Genomic DNA, 27,857 nt, shown 5'->3' on the forward strand with positions numbered 1-27,857 from the left:
CCTCCCGAGTGCAGTCCCACTGCTGCCAGGCTCTGCATGTTGCTTTTTTTTTTTTTTTTTTAAAGCTCTCTGCTTTATGACTCTTGCTGTTTAAGACTTCTAGTTGAAAGTCAATCATGTTGGATTTAGGTAGTTTCTTATCGATAGAGCTCTGCCTAATAAGGCTGTGTTCATGCTTCTTTAAGACCATGAATTAGTATATATATTAATCATGCCACTGTTGATATGAAATGTATATTCCTGCTCTTTTGACCAGATATTAGGTACATATTTTAGTTGAGCTGCACGGATCTTGCAGTAGCAATATAAGCCTGTGAGTAATGAAAAACTAACAGAAATATTTAAAGTTTTCTTTTTATCCTTTAACTTGTTGATTTATTTATTTACACCTTATTAATCATTCTGACCTTTTGTTGATAAGAACATACATGGGTCAGAATCCAGATGACTTTGTAAAACAGTTGTAATATAAAGCCAACACATCAAACTTTTTTCATAATATTCTTAGGGAAGGAGATTTATTTTGCCCCACAGTTTCAGAGGCTTCTGCCCAAGGTTAGTTGGATCCATTGCTTTGCATCCGAGGCGAAGCATAGTCCCATGGTGGCAAAAGTATGTTAATGGAGACTGTTTACCTCATAGCAGCCAAGGAGCAGGGAGGAGTCTTGTATTTTATTTTGTTATAAAAACTGACTGGGTTTAGGTTATCAGAAAGCACTCCAAGATTGTTCATTCACTGTAGTTACTGATGTTGGTTACAGCTGGGAATAATGACTGCAGTGCCTACGTGCAGCGTTAGTGTGGATTGAACTTCTTATAGCCTGTGTGCTAGGTTCCATGACTACACTTTAGTCTCTGAAAAGCCTGTATCAAGAAATTAGCACAGTAACTTCTAGTAATATTCTAGTGGTTAGAGCAATCATGGCACCCTTCCTATCAGATGATGGATTTATACCATTTTTGTGTTTATGTGTGTTTGGTGCTAGGGCACCCAGGGCATGGCATATACATATCAAAGCACTGCTGCGATGTACCCAAAGCCTGACTCCTACCTTTTAAAGCAAAAGGCTCTCAAAACTACTTTACAGGCTCCCAACATGTGTGTGACCACACGCAAATTTATTTTTTGTATATATCAAAAACTCTAATCTAACCATATATAATTGCTCTTAGAAACTAAAGGGTATTTCCTTCCTTCCCTCCTTCCTTCCTGTTCCTTAGCATTCTAATACTTGTTCGTGTGCCTTAGAGTTCTTCTTTTCCTTTTTTAGCATTATGCTTCCCTTCATTGCAGCAATGTCTACTGAGTCTTTCTTCCCATAGGACGCCTAGTGTGAGGCCTTAAGTAAAATATCAGCTGCAGCAAAAACAAGGCTTGGATTCCTTGATGATTTATTCTCTAGTCTCATGACCAAGGCTGGCCTCTAACTCCTGGGCTGAAGAGATCCTCCTGCCTCAACCTCCCCCCAGGTAGCTGGAATTGCAGATGCATGCCACTGTACTCAGTGGCTGATGCCAGTGTTTTAAAGAGAATTATATATGCTTTAAAATACACTACATAAAAGCAGGGTAAATAAAATAGTTGTAAAACGTCCTTCCCAGACTCAAATTTTGCTTGTGTAGACTCCAGTTTCAGCCCCATTTTGAAGTATATGTAGCCTTTAGGAGGTGGGGCCTGACTGGTAGATGTTTGTTGCCGGGGATAGTCTTGAAGGTTGTTCCAGCCTGTGGCTCCCTCAGAGCTTTCTGCTTCTGGCCTGCCAGATTAGAGGAGCCACCTCAGCATACTCGTGCTGCCATAAATTCTGTCATAACTTTCCCTGCTATGATGGACTGAAATTCTTCCAAAACAGTGAGGCAAAATAAATTCCCCTTAAATTATTTCAGGTTTTTTTGTCACAGAATAAAAGTAATACAGTATCATTTTCAGTGATAGTATGCTGTAATCTCCCAAACAATAGGTTTTTTTTTCTTTCTAAGACAGCCTTGGCAGTCCTAGAACTCACTGTGTAGACCAAGTTGGCTTTGAACTAAGAGATCCACCTGCTTCAGCCTCCTCAGTGCTGGGATTAAAGGTGTGTGTCACCATGCCCATCGCTGGTCAGTTTTTATTTTCTTTATTTATTTATTTTATGTATTTGAGTACACTGTCAATCTCTTCAGACACATCAGATCCCATTACAGACAGTTGTAAACCACCATGTGTGGTTGCTGGGAATTGAACTCAGGTCCTCTAGAAGAACAGTCAGTGCTCTTAACCGCTGAGCCATCTCTCTAGTCCCATCACTGATCGGATAGTAAGCTACAGTTTTGTTTTTCACATCTGTTGTTGTTATTGGCTTGCTTGTTTGGTTGTTTTTGAGACATGACCTTTTTAAATAGCCCAAAGCTGCCTTGAATTTACCGCCTTCTGGCTTCAGCTTCCTGTGTGGGCATGCATTTTTGTGTGTCTGTTATTGTTATTTAGTTAATAACATTAGTATTCTTGTCTTTTCACAGAAGGAAAATGAGGTAATGTAAGCAAGTGAAAATACTCAGTTTTAATCATTAAATCACCAAAGCAGTGTGCCCAATTTGTTCTTTCCTGCAGTGACTCTCTAACTATTCTTTCTCATAGTATTGTTCCCTTATTCCTATCTTCAAATCCTCTTGCATATACCCATTCTGGCCGTCCTGAGGCAATACTGATGTGCCGAATGTCTTCTCAAGCCCTCTACTCTGCGACAGTACTTACTTTTTAATCTAGCAGCTCTTAAGTGTTGACAGGATTATTAAGTTAGAGTCAGGATACATCATATCATCAGTGCACTCCTTTGGTCCCAGTGATTATTGCTTCATGATTCCCATAGGTTGCCTTACTATAGTTTCCGAATTGTTTTCTCACAGTGATTTCTCACTTTATGTCTCTATGGTGCTTCCCTTCTGAAACATTGCCTTTCTCACTTCATCTCTCATCATTTCAGCCAATTTGTTATTTGGGCCAAAAACTGTACTGACTGAGCAATATAGGTAGCAAGTACTGTAGGACTCAGACTAAGACATGAACTTCAAGAACTGACAGACAGAGGGAAGCTGAAGCTGAAAGGAAGGGGCCAGCATTGAAGAAGACACTGTGGGCTGGCTGAAGCTTTCTCTGTCTAGCTGAACTAGATTTTTCTTTCCCTGAGTTCAGCTGGTGACCTGAGTCATATTAATATGTACTAGAGCAATTGATTGTTGACTTATTATATCATGAATATTAACTCTGGTTAACCAGAGTAAGACATTTGTGACCACCAATCTTTGTTTTCTATATCCCTTAGAAAAGTGTGTTCAGAGTCTGACTCACTTAAGGTTCCACCTTACCTCAGTGATGAGACATGGCTGCATTATGTAGCCCTGCTTAGTCTTCTGTTTTCTTTAGGAAGTAAAAGCTTGCCTTAGAATGGAGGTTCGAGGACTATAAAAGGTGCGTGCTTTTTGGCGTGTGTTCTATAATGAGCTTATTTGGTTACAGATCAGCAAGTGGTAGTTCCCCAGGCCAGCGTTGGTCTTTGGACTGTATTTGGAATAGCACTGCCGTCATGTGAGCTGTCAAGTTCTCGTTTTGTTTTGAGACATTGTCTTGCTGGTTAGCATAGGCTGGCTTGAATTCTCAGTCTTCTTGCTTTAGCTTCCGGCTACACATCGGGCTACTTTGTTTGCTTTAGTTTATAATCCTTTTTTTAAATATTGCATAATTTTACATATATAATATACATATATACATATACATACATGCATACATACATACATATATCCAGGGTCTTACTATGAAGCCCAGGTTGGCCTTGAATCTATAATCCAGTAAAATACACACACACACACACACACACACACACACACACACACAAAGACTTTAGTAGCATTGTTCCATGCGGAGTCTGACTATGTGGCATGCCCTGTCGCTGTCTTTGCAGGGTTTCTTGTTCTTGTTCTACTTCCTTATTTCACTTCTGTCACCCTGGGTCCAACCTCCATCCTTCTTTCTCTTCCATCATTACAAATCATTACATTAGATAACTAGGATTTTCTTTCTTCACATCTTTGTGCTCTTGTTAGTTGGGGTTGCACAACTAACAAGCAGGTTCCTTCAGAACCCTGCTGTGCTTCTCTTATTACCTTTAGAAAACAAGGTAAATGCTCATGTGCTTTTCATAGCCTTATTTTTTCTTTTCTTTTTTTCAGAGCTGGGGACCGAACCCAGGGCCTTGCGCTTACTAGGCAAGCACTCTACCACTGAGCTAAATCCCCAACCCCTAAAGTCATTGTTTCTAATTGCATATATATCAAGGTATCAGTTACCATTTAGTTCAACATGTTTTGAAAGATGCATGGAGCAAGTATATATAGAAAAACCTGAAAAGGTAAAACTGGGATTTTTAGAGGAAAGCTGTTTGGTAACAATATAGTCCTAACACAGACTTGGAAGGGATAAGACCAGATATCCATAAAGTATTAGTGTTTAATACAGGAATGACTAGAGTCAAAGGAAATTGAAGTGTTTTTGGAGTTTGATGTAAGTGGATTAAGACCATTCCCTTAAATTGTACCTCAATCAGCCCTTAGGAATTTTTTTTTGTCCAGGCACCTTTAATCTCAGCATTTGGAAGGCAGAGGCAGGTAGATCTTGAGTTTGAGTCCAATCTGGTCTACAAAGCAAGTTTCAAGACAGCCAGGGTTATACAGAGAAACATGGCCATTTTGTCTGCATGTACATCTACATACCACTTGGGTGTTGGATCTTCTGGATTGGTGTTATAGATGGTTATGAGCCAACATGTGGGTGCATGCAATTGAATACTGGTTTTCTGGAAGAGCAATCAATGCTCTTAACCTCTGAGCCATCTCTCTACTGCCTTCCCCATTCACTCTCTTGGGAATAGGCACTTGTTGATCTCTGAATTGATTGATGAAACTGAATTGATTGTACCGTTTAGAGAGCACAGAGATGATGGGGGAAAATAAAGTTACAGTTAAATTACTAAATTGTAAGTAGTTATGCCTGGCAGAAGACCACACTGGAAGTTAGTCTGGTTACTGGTTTTCAGGTGGTGACACTTAGGAGCATACCAAGACACTGCCTGGGGCGCTTTGATCTGTTCCATCTCTAGGTATCTTCATAAATAGTAACATGCCATTTTAATTAGTGCATACCTTCTGATTCTTCCTGTTTTCATTTTGTTTACTCCATATTTTCTACTGGTCAGAATTAGCATACCAGGAAACAAAAAATGTCATGAACTATCAAAGATCCTTTCAGAGTAAACCAAAGTGTAGGAGTGTTTCCTGGCAGAAGCAGAAATATGTTGTTTTAGTTCCTAGCTCCGTATAAACCTGGTTTTGCCTACTACTTTTCTTTTATAAACTTATATCAAGAGGAAAACAAAATATTCCAAGTTGGAAATTCTACTTGTATATAAATGTAGTTTTAACAGAAAAATATGAAAACTTTATTATTCTGTTCTTTTTAATAGATAAGATTTTAATACTGAAAAAAAGATTTAAATACTGATGACAAAATGGTACAATAATCCATTTAGTTAATGAACATTTGAAAATAAGTATTTCTTTTTTTTTTTCTTTTCTTATTTTTCGGAGCTGGGAACCGAACCCAGGGCCTTGTGCTCGCTAGGCAAGCGCTCTACTGCTGAGCTAAATCCCCAACCCCTGAAAATAAGTATTTCTTAATACCATAGGGGTATGGGGGTGTGTGTCTTAAATATATCCCAAAATAGAAATTCAAGATAACTTAAAATGGACCCTGTTGGGAAAGGATATAGTTAAATAGTGGGTGTTTGTTTTTGTTTGAATACAGTCTTATTGGGTAGCCCAGATTAGTGATAAACTCACAATCCTCTTACCTCAGCTTCCCAATTGCTGGCCCAGGCTTGACGTGAGTGTGTTGCTAAGCCACGAATTCAATCTAAAACCTTTCACACCACTCACACCACCCAGTCACTTTGCCACTGAGCTGCATTCCGTTTTTTTGTTTGTTTGTTTGTTTGTTTTTTTAAGATTCATTTAATTATTTAGTGTATATGAGTATACTGTAGCTGTCTTAGACACACCATAAGAGGGCATCAGATCTCATTACAGAAGGTTCTGAGCCACCATGTGGATATGACCTCTGGAAGAGTACTCTGTACTCTTAAACACTGAGCCATCTCTCCAGCCCTGAGCTACATTCCTACTTCTGGAATTTCATTTTTCTATCCCTTTTTTTTTTTTGCTCTAAATAATGTAACATTTTTATTAGTTTGTTAAGAACTTAATACATGCATTCAATGTATTTGACTCATACACACCTCACTATCCTTCCAATTTATTCCAGAACCTTTTTTATTGATTTAATTTTTTAACAGTCCAGTCTTTGCCCCCTCCCATAGTTCCTCATCCCATTCCTCCTCCCTCCTGTCTTCAAGAGCATGTCCCTCGCCCCCCAACCCCCTCTCCTCACCTACCCAAGTCTTCCCACTCCCTGGGGCCTCAAGTCTCTCAGGGTTAGGCGAGTCTTTTCTCACTGAGGCCAGACCAGGCAGCCCTCTGCTGTACCTGTGTCAGGGGCCTCAGATCAGCTGGTGTATGCTGCCTGGTTGGTGGCTCAGTGTCAGAGAGATCTCAGGGGTCCAGGTTAGTTACCACTGCTGTTCTTCCTATGGGTTCGCCCTCCTCCTCAACTTCTTCCAGTCTTTTCCTAATTCAATCACAGGGGTCCCCGACTTAAGTCTGATGGTTAGGTGTAAGTATCTGTGTTTGTCTCAGTCAGCTGCTTGTTGGGCCTCTCGAAGGATAGTCATGCTAGGCTCCTGTCTGTAAGCACAACGTAGGATTAGCAATAGTGTCATGCCTTGGAGCCTCCCCTTAAACTGGATCCCAATTTGGGCTGGTGATTGGACCTCATTTCCCAAAGTCTCTTCTCCATTTTTGTTCCTGCAGTTCTTTTAGACAGGAACAATTCTGGGTCAGGGTTTTTGACAGGGATAGCAACCCCATCTCTCACTTGATGTCCTGTCTTTCTACTACTGGAGGTGGCTCTACAAGTTCCCTGTCCCCACGGTTGGGAATTTCATCTAAGGATCCTCCCTTTGAGTCCTGAGAGTCTCTCGTCTCCCAGGGCTCTGGTACATTCTAAAGGGTCCCCCACCTCCCACTCCTCGAGGTTGCCTATTTCCATTCATTCTGTTGACCCTCAGGGCATCTCTCCTGTTGTTTCACCCTACGGCCCCAACTGATGATGTTCCTCTTTTCCCTTCCCTGCTCCCCTTTCCACCCAGATCCCTCTCTCCCTCTGCCTCATGATTGTTTTCTAACTGTTTTTGCTGATGAGGTTAATTAGTGGAATTGTTTACTTGTTTTGTTTTAGGAAAGAACTCCTTTTCATGAACCACATTATCCGTTTGTTGAAGTAGAAAAGCAAGAATCATTCATCATGCCTGCTGTAGCTTCAGTTCCTAAAGAACTCTACCTCAGTTCTTCACTCAAAGACCTCAATAAGAAGACAGAAGTTAAACCTGAGAAAACCAGCACCAAGAAGTGTGTGCTCTTTGCTAGTTGATTAAGTCATATCAATTTTATTTCATTTTCTTACTATTTAGATTTGGTGAATAGCTAATTTAAAGTTTATTTGAAAAATGGTATCACAGGAGTAAATAAGATCTAGAGAAGTTCTTAACTTTGTCTTAACAGAATAAATGTGTGATTGCTCAGATGCAAGTTACCTGCTTCCTGACCAGTATATATACCAGATGATATGTTTAAAAGAGTATGAAGGTTCTAGTAAAGCCATTTTGTCACAAGTCATCTTTTTCTCATAAAACGATATAAGTTTTAATTAAAGTCTTTAATCTTTTTTTTTTTTTTTCTTTTCTTTTTTTCGGAGCTGGGGACCGAACCCAGGGCCTTGCACATGCTAGGCAAGTGCTCTACCGCTGAGCTAAATCCCCAACCCCGTCTTTAATCTTTTAAAAGGTCACCTTTACTCTTGTGAAGGGCACGTGCAAGTTAGGTATTGCGTAGACTTCCTCTGACTGAAAAAGGGGCTGTGACTGCTTTTTTTTCTAGTTATCTATAGTTCTATAGCAACTTAACAGAAGCTAAAGTTATCTGAGAGAAGGGACCTAGTTGGAAAAAATGCCTCCATCAGAACAGGCTATAGAAAGGCAAGCCTATAGGCCATTATTTAATTATTGATGGAAGGGATTTACCCCATCCACTGTGGGTAGGAACATCTCTGGGCTGGTGGTTCTGTATTCTATAAGAAAGCAGCCTGAGCAAGCCAGGAGGAGCATCTCCATGGCCCCTGCATCAGCTGCTGCTTCCAGGTTTCCGACAGGTTTGAATTTCTGCCTTGGCTTCCCTCCATGGACTGACTAGGGATGTGTAAGCCCAATAGTCCCTTTCCATCCTGAGTTGCTTTAGTTATGGTGGAATCTCTAAGGGACAAATATTAGTATTCTATAGGTTTTATTTTTTCCAATTTGATAGAATCTTTAACTTAATGATTTATTTCGTGTGTTTTTACTTCCCTGGGTTTACTTGCCATCTAAGGCACATGTAGAAAATGTGCCTTTGCAGGAGAGGTTCCAAATTTTCATGGTCCAGTGGTCCACTGATTCTAATACTTGCTGGGAATTTAAATTTGCTAAAAATAGATTGTCTTTAAAATTGTCAACTCAAGTAGTCAAAGAACAGAGAATCAAAGAGAACTTTCCGTTCACATTTATTTTCGCCAGCAAAAGAGATTTAGAAATTAGTAATTACATTGTTATTTAGATGGAAATAAAGTTTTAGAAAGAAAGGTGAACCTAGCTACCACATTCCCTAGACTTAGGAAAAATAGGTCTTAGAGAGCAAGGGGGAGCAATAGGTATTCTCTGATTGGAGAGAAATATGATCCCAAATGAATCAATGAGGACAACACTAAGATACCTGTGTAGGCCCTGGGGCATTTTAATGAATCATTTTACAAGAAAATGAAAAATGGCAAGAAAATAAAACGTCAGTGGTGACAGTTGAGCAGTGACAATTTCATTAAAAGTGAGGAGAAAGTCTGACACACACCATTGTTTCTTAATATTACCAGTGGCAAAATGGCTTTAAAATGCCCTTTAGGGGAAAAAGAAAAGTTGGCTTCTTCTTGAGCTGAATTGGTAATGTGGGATAACACAAAAAAATAATTGTTTAATTCTTGTCGCTTAAATTTTTTTTTTTATCAATAAAGCTACTTTGAACTTCTCAAATACTAAAGACAGAATCTTTGTAAATGTTAGATCAAAGATGGTCATTTCTTTCTATCATTTATTTCTTAAGACTAGCCTAACCCCAGAGGGAGGTTATACATTGTAACTGAGGGGAGTAAAAACTTTAATCATGAAATTTATTTTATCAGGGTCATCTGTGGAGTTTATATATTACATGTATTTTCCCCCAGTGCCAAGTTTTATAAATTCTCTTCCTTTCTAAGTTATATACACAGCGCTCAGAAGATTTTCAAGGCAGCAGAAGAATGCAGACTAGATCGTGATGAGGAAAGGGCCTACGTGCTTTATATGAAATATGTGGCGGTTTATAATCTTATCAAAAAGAGACCTGATTTCAAGCAACAGCAGGTACACTCATTTTTGCTATTTTATTTGTTATTTTTACACAATAGAGCTATTGGTTTCCTCTAAAAGCTTTAACTACCTGTGATTAATTTTTGTTTCTCCTCACCTCTCTCCCAATGCTAGCAACCTGGTAATGCTAAGCAGAGGTCTGTCACCAACTTAAGAATGGATTTAGATCCCATGATACCTTGACAATTTTTAACTCCTGGGTGGCCAGGAAAAGCAAAGCAAAAATATACTTTTATTATTTGTTAGTGTATTCATGAATACATTTTGCTTGGATCAATATGTGTATATAACAGCATATAAATGATTGTTTGCTTTTTGTTGTAATAAATTATTGCTAGTGGAAGGATTGAGTTTATTCAGTGCACTGAATGAGAAAAGTAATAGCTGGGTGCTGCAGTGGCTCATGCCTGTAGTCTCTTGTGAGCCCAAGAGTTCCAGGCCAGCTTGGACAACATAGAGAGATCATATATCAATAAATAAAACAGGGATTGGAGACATGGCTCAGCAGTTAAGAGTGCTGTGTGCAGAAGACCCAGGTTTGGTTCCCAGCACCCATTTCAAGTGACTTAACAGATGCTTCTGACTCGAGTGCCAGAGCATCCAGTGCCCCATTCTGGCCTCCTTGGGCACCTGCACATGTGCACATTCACATAACACAGATGAAGAGTGAAATGACAATGTTTTCATTGTGCTTTAAGGTCAAATGCTTGTCAGCCTTTCATTTGACTGACATTGGAGCTGTGTTAGCTACAGCTGTAGAATTAAGAGGAAGACTTTAGGGTCTTTTCATGGTCATGTTTTCTTTTTTGTTCTTAATCTGTTTAGCAGATACTAGTCTTTCACTTTGCTGAAGTCATGAGTAGAAAGTGAGGGCTCTCATGGTATAGACAGAGAAACCGATAGCCAGAATTGGTGTTTGCATATCAGTTGTCCTAGAAACAGGCAAAACAATATATAGGTGATGTTAAAGAATAGGAAGAGTGATGCATTAGTGCTCCCACGTTAGAAATGACCTGATTATCACATACAAACAGCAAAGTACTGCCTAGAGATTTCTTACCCCGCAGAGGAATTTTTCTTTGTCTGAGAAGGTCTCAAAGCCATGCTGGCATAGAGGTTACAGTCCCCCTGCCTTATCTCCAAAGCACTTCAATTTCAACAGTACACCATCATGCCCAGCCATTTAAAAATTAATATTGATATTTTATTTTGGAGGTTACTGTGACACACTCTGTTAGCACTTGATACTTTATAGTATTTTGCTTTGTTCTGTGGTGGGAAAGTTGACTTACAGAAGGAATGAAATTTCCTTTCTTTTTGCCCAGTGTATTGTGAATGATAGATAACATTTCTTAATAAAGAGGGATACCTTAATAGTTAAGCTAATGGTAGTAGGTAATTTCTACCAGCAAAACTATGCTAATTGTTACTGGGTTTTAAAGCAATTACAAAGGTCCCCTTGCACTTAGGGGTTCATCTGCCTGCCCATAAATGGTTGGATTTGTCCTACCATGGGAGAAAACAGCTTTTAATATTTAAAAGCATACTTATCAGCAGATTAAGAAGTCAGAAGCCTGCCTCAATTCAAACACTCTTTAAAATGTTCTGGAGAAACTGCTTTTAAAGAGGGTTGGCAGGTGAGATGGCTGGATGCAAAGCACTATGACCTAATAGGACTCTCTGGACCCATAGGGCAGGGAGAGCAGCTTCCCACGGGCCATTCTGTCTCCCATGTGCGCACTGTGAGGTTGTGTGCCACACCCTCTACCCCAACTCCTGCGCTGGGACTCTGAAGTAAATAGTTGGAAGGCTTGATGATTGCTAACTTTGGTAGCTGCTGTCAGCTGATTGGTCTGTCCTTGCACTGTTTTTGTGTATTTGCTTTTTGCTTTACTTTTGGAACTTAGTAGTGTTTTTTTTTCCCTTTGGTAAAGTTGGAATTACCATTTTGATTGTCTGTTCCTTCTCTTTGAATAGGTTGGGATTAATTTTGATGGATAAAAACTCTTTCCATGTCCTCACTGTCACTGAGTTTGTGAAGGTCAGGTTAGGAAGCTGCCTTGGAAGGGTCAGCTAACCCAGTTTGTTACTTTGGATGCTATAGTTGCTTGTTTCCCTGTGCTGTCTAGAGCCCTCTCCTCTCCTGTCTTAGAACTGTTTTTGTTTTGTTTCATTTACTCTTACCTTCAAGCATGTGAGGTATTAAACTACCTACATATTTTATAACTCCTTTAAATTGAGTAGGGACAGAATATGTAGCTGAATTCCTTCAAAATTGTGTTTTCCCTCTTATTTTATATTGCACAGTGTTTAATTGTAAGTAAAATTATCCACAGTGATACAGCTGGAAACTGCTCCATCCTGAGCAGTGCCTCCAGGGTCCTTTGAGAAGTGAGAGAAGACAAGCACAGCAAATCCTCGGGAAACTAGGGTCATATTTAGGAATCGTCAGAGCATTGCAACCCACTCACGCAGGCATGCACGCACCCCTTGGAGGGGTCCCCTTTTTTTGGACAGGCTCTTACTATGGAGCCTGGCTGGCCTCAAACATGGGATGCACCTGCTTCTGCCTCAGAAGTGCTGGTATTAAAGGTGTGCACATCACATTCCTGCTGGTTGACCTTTTAAATTAGAGAATCAGCAAATAAGAAAGCTGTACTGGTGAACTTGTGAAGGTGTTAATCGCTTTATATGCCACTTGACATGTTATCGACAATATCTATGCTGATAATGGCCTTTAAGGAACCTCAGTAATACTAGAGGACTGTGAGGACTATTGTCTCATAGTTTTGTAATAGACAGTCTCAAACAACATTTAAGTAAGATAAAGCAGGCTCTCAGACTAGCTTTTTGTTTTGTTTTTTGAGACAGTGTTTCTCTGTGTAGGCTTAGTTGTAGAATTCACTTTGTAGACCAGGCTGGCCTTGAACTGATTCACCTGCCTCTGCCTCTCAAAGTGCTAGGATTGAAGGTGTGCACCGCCACTCCCTGGTTTAGACTAGCTTTTTAATTGAGTTCTTGAAAATAAAATAAATGAGAACATTTTTGTTTTTGCTTTGTGCTTTGCGTTTATAAGAAGCTTGCGATGATTGCATTACACTTTTTAAGAACATGTTGCACTAGACGTCTCTAATATTCAGTTGGTACAATTTTAAATAAACTACATCTTTATTAGTATTACTTGGTGAAGGGCTCTTCTGACACAGTGAAACATTAGAATCAAAGTTTAGATCAATGCATAGATAATGGTAAGTGTTACAACAGATTTCTTTGCCATCACTACTCTTAACCACTTCATTGCTGAAGGTGAGCCCTTCATCTTCATGATCCTTCTCACTGCCTTTCTCACACACACACACTTGTGAGTGTGTTTTTACTACTACTACTACTACTACTACTACTACTACTACTACTACTACTACTACTACTAGCGATGAAGTGTCCTAATAGGTTTTGTTTACAAAGTCACAGTGACTTGTAACGAATTAGACTTGATAAGCCTTGATTGCAGAATCTCTTTGACCGTAACCTGTGACCTTTTGAAGTAACTTCATTTAGTTACTTTCCACATCAAACCTTTTTTTGAGTTAGATTTATGCTATTTCTTTCTACTATTTGATTTTAGAAATTCGATTTCTTCAAGTATAAAATTTGTTTTGTGTGTCAAAACTGAACTCTAGTTAATGTAACTATTCCAGATAGAGATAAAAATATCTGTTTACTATAGTAAACATAGCCTCTCTCAGGGGAGCACATATAATCCCATTACTTAGGAGTTGAGGATGAAGATCCTAGAACCTAAGCCAGCGTGGAATACACATCCAGCCCATCTCAGCAAGTGAATAAATCCCAAGCTATTCATCTTTGCATAATTTGCTTTATTCCTTTTGAGACTGGAGAAAAGGAACTTAGTGTATTGCATATTTGTCAGAAGAAACTTTGCTTTATTCTCCCAAATTCTCCTGTTTTTATTTGTGATTAGTAAGAATAGTGTTTACTTTTAGTGGCATCTCATAAATAAGTTAAATGTATTATATAGTGGATTTTGTGCATACTGATGTTATAAAGATACTTTTGAGATATTTGGACAACGTGCTGGCTGGTTTTATGTGTCAATTTGATAGAAGCTGGAGTTATCACAGAGAAAGGAGCCTCAGGTGAGGAAATGCCTTCATGAGACCCAGCTGTAAGGCATTTTCTCATCTAGTGGTCAAGGAGGAGGGCCCAGCCCATTGTGGGTGGTGTCATCCCTGGACTGGTGGTCTTGGGTTCTATAAGAGAGCAAGCTGAGCAAGCCAGGGGAAGCAAGCCAGTAAGAAACTTCTCTCCGTGGCCTCTGCATCAGCTCCTGCTTCCTGACCTGCTTGAGTTCCAGTCCTGACTTCCTTTAGTGATGAAAGAGCAATGTAGAAGTGTAAGCTGAATAAACACTTTCCTCCCCAACTTGCTTCTTGGTCATGATGTTTGTGCAGGAATAGAAATGCTGACTAAGACAGACAATAAATTGTGTATTTATATAGGTTAGAAGTTAAAAACAAATACTTCTGCTTCTTTTCTACAGGCACCATGATTTTAGCGTTTCCTATAACACCAGTGCTATAACTGACAGGTGCTAACAGTGTGGGATGGTTTTCATACTTTTAGGACTATTACCTTTCAATACTTGGACCTGCAAACATCAAAAAGGCTATTGAAGAAGCTGAAAGACTCTCTGAGAGCCTCAAACTGAGGTACCGATGTCAAATGTCACTATAAATTCTGTAAAGAATGCAAATTAGAAAATGATAATACTATAGGTTTGTTCATTTATATCTAACCATACCTATAATAACTATTTCCTACAAGCAAGTCATATGTTAACTAGTAGTGCCCATATTGATGTGCTACTATTAATATTCTTCAAGAACATTTTAGGCTATTAAAATAGCACTGATGTATTACATTAGAACTCATGTCCAATTATTCATGTTTGTAAATTTTTGACATAATAAAAAGGAATTTTAATTCTTCACATATGGTATGTTGAATTAGAAACTGCTATTGGCTTTAATTATACAGAAATGAAGTATTTATTCTTAGTTTTAATCTCCCTGTAGTTGCAAAAGTTAGATATCTTAAAAACAATCTAACTCAGTATTTACCAGAAGTGCCGTACCAGTCTGTGAAATGATCACAAACGAGTACAGAGGTGGCTCAGGAGTCAGGAGCCACTTGCTGCTCTTTAGAGCACTTGAGTGTTTTGTTTGTCCTTTGACCCAGCATTGTTTAGAACTGTGGTGTTTAATTTTCAAATATGATATTTTTCTGGGTATCTTACTTATTTCAATTTCATCATAGCTACAGATATCGGTCCTTAAACAGTTTTGTTTATGGTCCTACATACAGTTTTACCTTGTCCAGTATGCAGTGTGTACTTAAAAAGAGAGTGCAGTGACTGAATACATTGTTTTCTATGTGGTTTATCTATTTTTCATTACTATAGTAAAAATACATAGGTAGGCAGTCTGGGTTTTTGTTTTTTGTTTTTTTAAATAAAAAAGGTTTATTAGAGGCTGAAGGTCAAACAACATTACGGAACCTAAAGCAAGGTCCTTGACGCACCATGTCAGTGAGGACAAGGTGTTAAATTTCTCTTCTGGCTTCTTATAAAGCTACCAAGATCTTTTCACTTCGTTGACCTAACTGATCACCTCCCAAAAGCCCTCCTTCTAAATAAAATTCACAGGAATCTTCTATATTAACCTCACAATGGAAATGAAATTTCTTCAGGAACATGATAGAATGGGGATGGTTAGGAGGGGGATTTAGAGTTGACGGACCTGATGTACTGTTTGTCATTTAGGTCTCTGTGCTTTGTTGAATGCTGTTCAGATCTTAACTATTTTTCTGCCCCACCCCCTCAAGGATTTTGAACCTAGGGCCTATGATACCATAAATGCTTTAACTTGGAAAAAACTCTCTCTCTCTCTCTCTCTCTCTCTCTCTCTCTCTCTCTCTCTCTCTCTCTCTCTCTCTCTCTCTTTGGACTGTTTGCCCTTTCTCTTTGGGTCCTGTTTTCTTGCTACGTTGATTAGTTTTGGACATGGTGGGCTCTGGAGACTCAGCCTCTTGTTTTATTCCCTTGAAGAGTGTTGGGGTATTTTGTTCTGGGATGGGGGTGAACTTGGGTCAGATTTTATTCACTGCCTTGCCTGTGGTAGTCAGCATCTGAAATGTCTTTTAAAGTCCTCAGTGTCTGCTCTGTTCTTACTTAGCTTGGGTGTCGGCTGTAGACTTGGACAACTTTACAAAGCAAAGAGACAGGAGCTTTGGCTTTCTGTGTTAGTTTTAGCCACCTCTGGCACGTGGGGTCCTGACGTTAGGGATAAGGCCTTCAAAACTAGAGAGTTATGACCCCTTCGCAGTCTCTCACTCTGCCTGTTCCTTGTCTCTGTGACAGTCCAGAACTGTAGCTGTCTGAGGAGGCATATGTCCTCCTTATACAAGTATGGAGGATAGACAATAGAAGCATAGTTCATTCTTTACTAACTGACTGGAGTCAATTATTCATTACCCTTTTCTCCCTTTGCTCTATATTCTCTCTCCCTTCTCTCACCACCCCATCTCTGTCTCTGTCTCCATCTTCTCCCTTCCTCTTAAGTTCAGAGCCAGCAGACATTACTGTCATCACTAAAGACAGGGTGAGCAAGGTCCTTGATAGCACACATTCCTAATAATACTGCTTATCATTCTGAGGGGAATGGCTCCAAATACGTTGGATAGCTGCAACTGTAATCACCATAGCTGTTTAACTTTTAGCAAATTAGAAGATAATCACTTCTTGACTTTGATAATAATTCTCCAGTTGGTATGGTTAATACCTTTCTTGCATACTTGTTTTAACATTTTAATCTAAATCGTCAACAGTTTCTCTTCTAGAGACAAACAAATGTTTGTTTTAAAAATAAAATTGTACCAGAATTGATAATTAAATATTTGAAATTAGTGAAAAAGCAAGAACAACATTAATAAAAAAAGCATAACATTTATTTTTCAAGGTGTTTGTCCAGTTTAAAGTACACAGATAGCCCCTAAGGGCAGATGTGTGTGGTTTGTATGGGAACTCTAGCAGAATTCTCTTTTCACTTGGAAGGAAGGAGTGGGTTAAAAAGCCATAGGCTATGCCCAAGGCAGGATGCTAAGTATGAAACACGAACTCCCTTAACTCCATCATGTAATTAAAATCTTCTTTCAACTAGATACGAAGAGGCTGAAGTTCGGAAACAGCTTGAAGAAAAGGACAGACGGGAGGAAGAACAGCTGCAGCAACAGAAAAGGCAGGAGATGGGAAGAGAGGATAGTGGTGCGGCGGCCAAACGCTCCGTGGAAAATTTACTGGATTCCAAAACCAAAATCCAAAGGGTATTGCAAGTTCATTGTGTAAACACTGGTCCTGTCTGCCAGGTGACCTACCTGGAGGAGTTGTGCTGCTTCTGTAAAGTTCTTTGAGGCAGCAGGGAGAACATTTCAGTGTTGGTCAGAATTTGAATCAAAGGTCCCAACTGCAGTTGGTATGTTTTCCTGTAGGTGTCCACAGCAGCATTGTCCTGGTCATTGGTTACAATTTTAGCGTCACTATAGCAGAAGGAGGGTGGCATGAGAGGAAGCATTGGATTGTGATCTATCCATCTAAGTTCTGGGCCTGTGCGAGTCTTGCTTAACAACTCTTGGACTCAGGTTTGCCAAATGAAGGTCTTAAAACAAGATTTGAGGTGTCTTTTCCTCCTGATGAGATCTACATTAAGAGAAGGACCAGGGCCAGGCATGGTGGTGAGGTGAGTGGCCTTTAATCCCAGTAGAGACAGGTGGGTCTCAGAGTTCATTCAAGTGAGTTCCAGGCCAGCCAGGGCTATACAGGGAAACCCTGCCTGAAAACCAAAAATAAAATAAAAGAGGGAAGAGCTTGGTTTGCTGCTTTATTTGGTCCTAAACAATTTTTGTGACTGGAGTCTCGGGCACTGTCATCCATTCCTTTCTTCTTCTATTCTAGTTTTCCCTTTGTCTGTCTGTCTGTCCTGCTCAGCATTTCATTTAGTCTTCTTAGCACATGTACGAGATGTTTTTATCCAAAGCCACCAGTGACTCAGTCTCTGCCAGCTGTCCCTGTGCCCCTTCCTTTACTGTCTGAGAATTACTCTCCCTAAAATGTAAATTGTTTTGAATTTGTTGAAATCCTTGGAGACTGTGCTTCGCTTTCTCTGGTCCTTTGTGTTTCTTCAGTGTTTGAAGTGTTGTCTTGTTGCTAGTGTTGTTCACTTGTTTGGAAGAGCTTCCACTGGGTTAAGCACTCTAAAAGGGTTTGATGTTCCATTGTTTGAATTCACAATGGCAGACAAACCACTAACTTAGGGAGGTGTTTCCCAATCAGCAAATAACAGTACTGGAAAGAGTGGTATGAAGGGAACTTTTCATTTTGTTGCCTTTTCTTTCATTTTCTTTTTTAATAATTTATTATTATTTTATGTGCATTGGTGTTTCCCCTCCATGTATGTCTGTGTGAGGGTGTCAGATCTTGGAGTTACAGATAGTTGTGAGCTGCCATGTGGGTTCTTGGAATAGAACCTGGGTCCAGTCAGTGCTCTTAAGTGCTGAGTGATCCCTCCAGCCCCTGTTGCCTTTTCAAAAGTGGGAAGTTGCTTTTTTTTTTTTTTTTTTTTTGTAATTTGAGACAGGGTCTCTTATAGCCCAGGCTAGCCCAGACTCATTAAGTAATCAAGACTGGCCTTGAATTCCTGCTTTTTGCCTTTACCCTGATTTTTAGGATTATAGGCCTGGGTAATCATGCCCAGTTAATGGGTTGCTAGGGCAAGCATATGACCAACTGTGCTACATCTCCAGCCCTGTTACTTTCACTTTAACGTTTGCCCAACTTTGTCTTGTACATTTTCTATTTTCTTTCCTTTTTCTTTTTGTGGTTTGAGAATTTGAAAGCAAACTCTAGCTGCTCTGCTACTTTACTGCTAAGCACTTCGCTGTACAGCCCACATAGCTGTGGTCCTCTCCACCCTATAAACTTCACAGTAACTCCTTAGTGTTGCCTGGTGCTCAGTCTATAGTCTATAGTCGGATGTTGCTGCTGCCTGCACGTGGTTGGTTTTTAAGTTGATTTGTTGATCATGATGCACAACAATGAACTGCCTTCTGATTGTTATATCTCTTAAGGTGTTAAAATAATTTCCCTTTAAGATTCTCTTCTGAAACTTCATACCATGCACGTGACTAAATAAAGAAAGTGAACCACACTTTCTGCTCCCAACCTGTAGGTTTTCCTTTATTTCCTACAGTGTCAGGGCAGTGCTGTTTTGTTTCATGGTAAGAATTCTCTGTGAACGGTATCCTGTGTTTCATACTAGGAGCCAAGTGATATATATATACCGTGTGCAAATGTGCACCTACAAGTATGTTACTAACTTTGATCCATAGGTCCAAGTGGGTCCTCAGTTTTCCCATCTGAAAACTGAGCTAGCATTCTACAAGGTTATGTCATGTTGCCCTGGAAAATGTATAAGTATTGCTGCCTATTCAGTTATTACTGGTTTTCCTTTAATTTTGTGGTAGAAAACACTGGCTGGAATACTAGAATTGCTGCTTCATTTTAAGAAGCACTTTCTGGTTAAGTACTCAAATTATATCTGGCACTTCTTAAGAAACTTTGAGAATGAACCGTGACTCTGATACACTTCTGGCTATTTTAGCTGGTGCCTAGTAAAGCCAGTACTGTGTGTCTGAAGTCTTGAGAGTGGAGGGCGTTTGCAGGCTTGAGTAGTTCATGCAGCTCTACGGCTGAGCTATGTCTTTTTTTCATGTGTATTTTTTATAAAATGCCATTGCTTTCCATTGCAGTGGAGTATTAAGTTTGAGTCCTTTATGCAATTGAAACTCTTTTCTTCTGTGAACTAGGTCAATGGAGAGAAGAGCGAAGGAGGTGCAGCAGCAGAGAGAGGTATGTGAGAGAGCTGTTCCTCTGAGTCTTTCCATTGGAATAGACTTCAGCTTGATACATACAGTGAGAGTCTTCCTATACTCTCTAAGTTCTGTATTGATTTACTGAGGGGGTATTTTATATATAATTTTAGTCTGGCATGATTAAATGTGTCAATGTGCCACTTACTTATTTTGTTTTCTAAGCACAGTAGTTAGCCATAGCATAGTGTTTGAGAGATGACCTCTCTGAAGCAGCCTCTCAATATATTTATTGAGTATGATACTTAGCATTGTACCTGAGTTTCCCTATCTGTGAAGCGGGGTTGTATTATTTTCTTTTCCTCTTACTTAAGGAAGGAAGGATTTATTTTGGCCTATGGTTCCAAGGTCACAGCAGGTCACTGCAGGGAAGTAAGCCCTGGTGTTAGGAGCTTGAGGCAGTGGTGCAGGCTGCACAGTAGTCAGGAAGTAGAGGAAGTGAGTGCTAGCACTCGGTTCATTTCTCCTTTTCACCCAGACAGTACCTCAGCCATGGAGCCATGCCACTTCAACTGATCTATAGAAATGAGACAGTTCCTCACCGATGAGGCTAGGAGTTGTCTCTAAGGTGATTTTAGATCCTGTCAGGCTGACAGCATTAACTGTCATTAACTGTCAAGGAGTTAATAAGGAAACAGCTCGTAGTGAATTCAGCTGCATATATTGAACTTTGAGAACCCATAGTAAATTTAAGGGTCGCTAGCTCTTATTTGTGACTGTAGGTTGTAAGAGTTAATTATTTAGCAGATGCCCTTATGCCCTGAAGAAGAAATCTTAACCTGTACTTTGCAGGTATCCACACACTGATGGTATTGATGATCTAGTGACAAGTATGTGGCCTGCCAATGTTACGTAGTTGACGTCATCTACTAGAGTCATTTTTTTCTTTTTCAGAAAAGATATAAATTACACATAATTATATGTAACACCAAAGCAATTGTGTACTGATCATAGTTTTAAGAATAAACTGCGTGCAGTGGAAGGTACCTTCCTAGAAGCTGTTGGTGGTCTTAAGATTGGTGTTCATCATCAGCGTAGCTCATCATGCTCTGGTATTGTCCTGCTCTCGGCAGCTGGAAGGTGATCTTAGCAAGCAGCCTTCTGTATCTAAAGTTCAGTGTGACGCTTCTTGATCTTTCATTTCAGGTGGTAAAGGTGACAGAAAAAATAACAATATAGTTTTGTTTGTTTTGCCAAATTGCATACCCCCATTTCAATTAATAAATAATTAGAAATCTAGACATTCAAACATTCCTCATAGCACCTCATCAGAGACCCAAAAAAGATTTAGAAAAGATCAATTAGAAAAGTATTCCACCAGCTGAGCCACATCACCGTCCTTGTGACTTTATTAATCGTGCATTTTGTATATGAAGTATTTCTATCTTAATGAGGCATATATTTAATTTTTTTTCCTTTGGGACTACTAGTAGAACTAATACCAGATACAGTTGGGACCTTGACATGAAGGTTTTTAATTGGGCAAAAGGAGTTGTGGTCGAATCAAACCCAGAGCCAAACACTGCTAGGCAGATACTATTCCATCGAGCTATATGTCTAGCCTGTGTGTAAACAAGACAATATGAATTATACTCAGTGTTCATGTAAAAGATAAAAAAATGACTCTGGGACCGTGAGTCTGATGCCAAGACTTGCTCTTCGTGTGTGCTGATGTGCCAGCACATAGAGCTGGGCGCTTCTTGTCACTTACTACTATGTCTCTCAATTCCAAGGAGCAGTCACAGCAAAGGAGCTATATACAATGATGATGGATAAAAACACAAGCCTGATTATAATGGATGCTCGGAAAATACAGGATTATCAGCATTCCTGTATCTTGGGCTCTCTCAGTGTTCCTGAAGAAGCTATCAGTCCAGGGTAGGTCATTGTGTGCTTAGATAATAATAGATAAAGTCTGCTGTGCTAACAGGATGGCCCTGAATGGTGCTCCCACTTGGCCTCCCTGGTGTGTAAATGACTGTGTCCTTTGAATCAACCAGACTGTCATCACCATCACTGTGTAAGCGGTGTGCTTATTATCATTGCGCTGTTCATTTCCTTATAGAATGACAATGTGATTTTCTTACCTGTTTTATTTAGACTTGGCCTTTATATATTGGATATGATGGTGCTTTTTCCATTTATACAGGAACATATGAATTTATTAAAATAAACCTAGTATAATTAAATTTAATTGATTATTAGGTTACATTTAAAATTAAATTATAGAATGGATAGAACAAATTATGAAAATAATACATAAGAAACTTAAATTTGGGAAACACTTTTGATTCTGTTATTTCCAAACAAGTTCACTAAAATACTAAAGGTAAAGGAACTATGTAGGCGAATAAGTGTCCCTGAGAACCTCTCAGTCCATCTGCTTCCATTCCATTCCATTGTAGGTCAGGCATCTTGATCTGTCTCTGTGAGGACAGCCAGGACGATAGTTCATATCGGTCCTCCTCCTCTACACTTCCCAGTAGCCAACATTATAACTTAGGGACATATTTTTTTTAATTTTTAATTTTTAGTCCAGAGCCATTTTGTTTTATTTATCAGTAAAAGTTTCACCAGTCCCACCCAGCTTCCCAGTGTTGTCAGTTAAATACTAAAATGCCTACGAAATGCTGAGTGCTTTCTAGAATACTGGCTTGGTTTTTTGTTTGTTTGTTTGTTTTAACCAAGGGGATGGATCTGTGTTATTCAGTCACTATGTCATTCAGCAGTATTTTCTGAGCAGTAGGCTGGGTTACTGTGGTTCTGAGTGCTGAGGTTAAACCAGTGAACAGATACAAGTTGTTGCCTTTATGAAGCTTTTATTTAAACAGGCAGATAAAGACAAGAAAAATAATAAAAATTAAAATATATAGTATTCCTAATATTAGTGAGGTGTGATGGGTGGATGTGTATTGGTCTGTCTTTCTGTCTTGAAGTAGACCCTAAAGTTTAGTTTAAGGAAGACTCACAGAAACCTTCTTAACAAGTGTTCAATATGTGCACATTCTGAGGCCAGGAGTGGAGAGCAAACCGAGAGAAGACAGTGAGGATAGAGGTCCTAAGCAGGAGTACAGCAAAGGGGACAAGCCATTTGAGAAGAGGTGACAGGATTGCAGTCTGGGTAACAGGCCACGGTAAGGACCTGAGCTTTCATATGAGCAAAAGAATAGCTGAACACTGTCTCCCGTGTAGTTGAGAGCATGCTGATGACAGGACCTAAGTAAGCATAGACTTGAGCTGTAACCAAATGCCAGGATGCAATAACGTGGGGTAAGGTCTCCTGACTGGTACTGTTGGGAAGATTCAGTACAATCTGAAGCATATGGTGTCTGGCACACCGTGAGGCTGTGTGCACTTGCCAACTAAGGTAAATCTTGCTGTTTAGTTATTATGAGTGTAGATAGACGTGAGCTTAAATATGAGTAATCTATCCAACGTGATTCTCCAGTTTAGATTTGGCTGAGAAGAGTGTCCAGGTGATTTCCTGTTTTGCTGTGCTCCCCCACCCCATTTTTTTTTAAGGAGTTAAAATTGAATCTGTTTCTTTTCCTGTCTTGTAATTACTAAAAGCACTAACATGCAGTGACGAAGGGATAGAGTATCTTTGACTAGTTAATATCTTAATATGGAACTTAACTTGAGAACGTTTGTCCTGGATATAAGAGGATCATTTCGCAACTTTGCCTTAATACAAATGCTCATTTATTTCAGAGTCACTGCCAATTGGATTGAAGCAAAGCTTTCAGATGATTCTAAAGACACGTGGAAAAAAAGGGGGAGTGTGGACTATGTGGTCCTGCTGGACTGGTTTAGTTCAGTGAAAGATTTGCTGCTCGGGACCACGCTACGGAGTCTGAAAGATGCTCTTTTCAAGGTTGGGGGCTCTCCTTGTTGCTGTAACTGCCATTGTCTAATTGTTTGGAGCCTTGTTGTTTTGACTGGCTCTGTTAGACTTTTAAACCAACTGTACTGAAGTTGTGTTCAGTAGCCATCTTGGAGGTGAAATTTAATATTGAAAGTCATAATGTGTTCTAGAACCTGGATTCAGTCATTCTCTTTTTAGAAATTTTACTTAAGGGGGTGACCGCATGGGTGCTTATCTTTGGTGTTTATTCCAGCATGGCAAGGGGTGATGGTTGGAAGTATTTAAATAATTCGTTAAATTCTGAAATATCTGTGCACAAACACACACAAACACACACACAGAAAGAGAGGGAGAGAGAGGGGTAATCATTTTTTTTTTTTTTTTTCGGAGCTGGGGACCAAACCTAGGGCCTTGCGCTTGCTAAGCAAGCGCTCTACCACTGAGCCAAATCCCCAACCCCAGGGTAATCATTTTTGTTATTTTAGGCTGAGGTTGTAGGGTGGGGCATGCTTTTAATCCCAGCACTCGGGTGGAGGTCAAGGGTGGGGCAGAGGCAGGTGGCCAGGGCTATTGTACACAGAACCCTTATCTTAAAAACCCATTATTTTGTAGAAACACATTTTGAAAAGAGTGTGTATATGCAGGAGGTAGGAATAAACCCCAGAATGTAGAAGTGCTATCAGGTCTAAGCACCCAGGGTTAGGTAGCCTTTGCCTTGTAATTATTTTTATAACTTCTAAGATCATGGATTGTTTTTTGGTTCTTGACCGATTATATTGACATATATCTAATACCTTATTTAATGTTATATTTTGAATTTATTTTGTTTTGTTTTCATTTTGCTCAGCAGGGAACAGTTCTACATTTGGGTTTGTTGTGATTTGTGGGTTTTACTGTCAAGAGACTGGTACCATCTTAAAAATATCTGTCCTTATTTTGTAGTGGGAAAGTAAAGCTGTCCTGCGCCATGAGCCCTTGGTGCTGGAGGGTGGCTATGAGAACTGGCTCCTGTGCTATCCACAGTTCACAACAAATGCTAAGGTTACTCCACCCCCTCGGAGCAGGCCTGAAGAGGTGTCTGTCTCATGTATGTATGTATGCATGTATGTGAAAATTGTGTTTAAAATTGCTTCAGTACAGAATAAAACACTTATATGTTCAGAGTAACCTTACTTGTATATACCTTTGTCCTATGAAATGCTAGTCTTCGGGCAAAATAACACCGACTGGGAGTTCATGTTCTTTTTTTTTTTTTTTTTTTTTTGGTTCTTTTTTTCAGAGCTGGGGACCGAACCCAGGGCCTTGCGCTTCTTAGGCAAGCGCTCTACCACTGAGCTAAATCCCCAACCCCGGGAGTTCATGTTCTTTAAGACAGTTGTGATTGCCATTTCACTCTGTTAGCTATCACACAGCCTGCATAGCATGTAAATACCACGTGTGCAGTTGGCGGTTCTTAAAACACGTGTATTGTTCTTTTGGTGGTTTTAGTGGATTTTACTTATCCCTCACTGGAAGAACCAGTTCCTTCCAAACTTCCTGCCCAGATGCCACCTCCTCCTTTAGAAGAAAATGAGAAGGCACAACTGGTAACTGATCCAGATGGTAAACCGAGACCGTTAGTCCAGTCGGCTCTAGCCGGACCCAGTGTGGCTCCCAAAGCTGAAGCTTCACCCATAATTCAGCCAGTGCCTGCTACAAAGAATGTTCCACAGGTATTATCTTGGTGTTTGTTTGTTTGTTTACTAACTTTATTCTTTTCTTTTAATATCATATTGATACATGATACACAGAGTTGTATATATTGTCTATGATACCTTAGGAAACATCAGAAGGATTTGGATTTGTGCATTTTTATTTTCTTAAGATTTATTTTATTTTAATGTAAATGTACAGTACATTGTCTCTGTCTTCAAACACACCAGAAGAGAGCATCAGATCCCATTGCAGATGGTTGTGAGCCACCATGTGGTTGCTGGGAATTGGACTCAGAACCTCTGGAAAAATAGTCAGTGCTCTTAACCACTGAGCCATCTCTCTAGCCCCAGGCACCCTTATTTTTACAAAAACCTTTTATAATAATTATCACTGTTGCCCTGGCTATATTAGATTACTTACAAGACTTCAAAGCTAGCTGGTGATCATTTCCCATAACCTGTAGCAACAGCTTGTGTTCTGAAGTAGCTGGAAGAGCTTAGCTGGTGACATTGCTGTGATTTGACTGGCACAGCTGCCCTCAAGGATCTGCCTCAGATGGCTTCCAGGACTCTGTGAGAATGACAAAGCTTGCAAGTGTTCACTCACTCTCACACATGTACACGTCACCTACACCACACTCAGAGTTTAATTCCTCTCTGCATTACTTCTGGTGGCTACAGATGCCATGGGAGAGCTGCTGTGCTGACTGTTCAGAATAATGGTGAGAAACTCTCTGACATGCTGGCTATAGGAGCAGACTTCTGTAGACAAAGCACTGCCCTGTGGAGGGCAGGCCCATCACTGTGGAGGGCAGGCCCATCACTGTGGAGGACAGAACCCATCACTGTGCAGAGTAGTTGCCTGCTTTTGCATATCAGAGAGTGAGATATCAGTATTCTGGTTTTAAAACATATTTTAGTTCCATTTCTTTGGCGTTTGAAATATTAACAATAGTTATTGAAAACTTGCAAAGATATTCAGATAAAAAATTTAGAGCTTCTTGTTAAGTTCTTTTTGAAGAAACAGTAATAAAACTTACCTATGTAGTATTCAGAATGGATTTGTAGCATTTATTTTCCCTCAGGTATCATCCATTTGAAGTGGACGATGCTGATTTCTTTAGAGCTGTTGAAAGTCAATATCTTTACCATTTTTAAGGTTATCTAATATTTCAGATTAAACTTGAACAAATTGAATAAATAAGTTTCCTTAAAATATAAATGTAAGACATTATAAAGAGAAGGTATAATATTGTATATGTCTTCAAGTTAATTGAATTCTAATCCTTGTGTATCCCAAGATGACTGAGAAATGTACAGTTTGTCCAGTGTATTTTGAGGTCCTTTGCATTCAATAATCTGAGAAGTAATTGAGGAAATTTCTCTATGAAATGAAAGTTTGTAAATGCGGGTAAGATGGACTCCCTGGAGTGACTAAGAAAGACCTGTGTAGAGCCCGGTCACAGAATAGTGCACCATTGCTCTACCAGCCCCCGTGGAGCAGAGCAGGAGAACTGAGCTGCTTCTCCTTAGAGAAGCAGCAGCTTTCTGAACTCTGAGTTCTTAGTGGAGTTTACAGATGCAGAGACCGGTGGAAAAGTGAGTGATTGAGGCCAGATAGCCCTTGACCTCCATAGTTGAGGGTCTGTGCTGGAGAGAGCACCATGACAGCACATGCGACTGAAAGACAGCCAGTGACAGAGACTTGGGTGGAATTTGAACTTTGTTCTGTAGGTATGAGGGACTGAAGAAGGAATTGTAAGTTTGAGATAGTAAAGTATTGTGCTTTTCAGATTGGGGAAGGGTGAGTGAGCCAGCAGACAGGGATAGAAGCTTTGGCTTTGGTTCCTGCTCCACTTGTAATGTTGGCTTCATCTCTACAGTGGTTCTCCCTACTTCATTCTCATTTGTAGAAAAGACAAGTGATTCTGTTTATTTGAGGGATTTCTTTGCTTATTTGAAAAGTAAGAAGGCAAAAAATAAAAGTGAAAAGAAAGAACACTAACTTTGTTCTAATGTTAACATGAAATACCTTTAATAAGCATGCTGCATAAGTCATTATTAAGTTCTCAGTTACATTCTCCTTTCTGTTTCGCACACACTATTTTCAAGAAATGTTAGGGTTACGTCTCACAATATTGCTGGAGCAGCTAAAGCCCCTCTCGGTGCTCACATTCTAGGGATATGGCAGCTTTCTTAATCAGACGTGGTGCTGGGGAGATGGCTCAGTCAGGAAAGAGCCTGCTGTGTAAGGATGAGGATCTGAGTTCAGGGCCCCAACAGCCACATGAAAGCCAAGTGAAGCATCACACACCTGGAATCCTGGAACCAGGGAGGCCAGAGTAAGGGAATCGTGAGCCTGTTTCAGAAAGTAAGATGGGGGAGCCAACAAGATGGCTCAGTAGTTAAAGATGACTTGAGTTTGAACCTTAGGACCTATGTGGTAGAAGGGGAGAACCGACTCCTGCAGGCTGTCTTCTGACTCTCCCTACCAAATAAGTACAATTAATAATAGCTTTAAAATGTATAACAGGGATAAGAATAAAGAAGTAGGGCTGGTGAGATGCTTTAGTGGGTACAGGCATTCATGCACGGGCCTGATGACCTGAGGTCAGCGTCAGTCACTGAACCCTGCAACGTGGGAGAAAAGGCCCAACTTCC

General features: G+C 39.8%; 1 protein-coding gene across 1 annotated transcript in view; it reads left to right on the plus strand.

Annotated features, from left to right (window-relative positions):
• Window positions 1-7,384: 7,384 nt before the first annotated feature.
• Window positions 7,385-27,857, plus strand: part of Usp8 (ubiquitin specific peptidase 8) — a 37,963-nt gene continuing 17,490 nt past the window's right edge. Inside the window, exons 1-9 of the mRNA XM_032904140.1 lie at window positions 7,385-7,554; window positions 9,485-9,629; window positions 14,280-14,365; window positions 16,874-17,036; window positions 19,575-19,617; window positions 21,371-21,515; window positions 23,349-23,511; window positions 24,445-24,589; window positions 24,991-25,214. Coding sequence (XP_032760031.1) covers window positions 7,451-7,554; window positions 9,485-9,629; window positions 14,280-14,365; window positions 16,874-17,036; window positions 19,575-19,617; window positions 21,371-21,515; window positions 23,349-23,511; window positions 24,445-24,589; window positions 24,991-25,214 — 1,218 coding nt within the window. The 5' untranslated portion in view covers window positions 7,385-7,450. The remainder of the gene's footprint in view (window positions 7,555-9,484; window positions 9,630-14,279; window positions 14,366-16,873; window positions 17,037-19,574; window positions 19,618-21,370; window positions 21,516-23,348; window positions 23,512-24,444; window positions 24,590-24,990; window positions 25,215-27,857) is intronic.

This window comes from Rattus rattus, chromosome 5 (genome assembly GCF_011064425.1).
Source record: "Rattus rattus isolate New Zealand chromosome 5, Rrattus_CSIRO_v1, whole genome shotgun sequence".
Taxonomy (NCBI): Eukaryota; Metazoa; Chordata; class Mammalia; order Rodentia; family Muridae; genus Rattus; species Rattus rattus.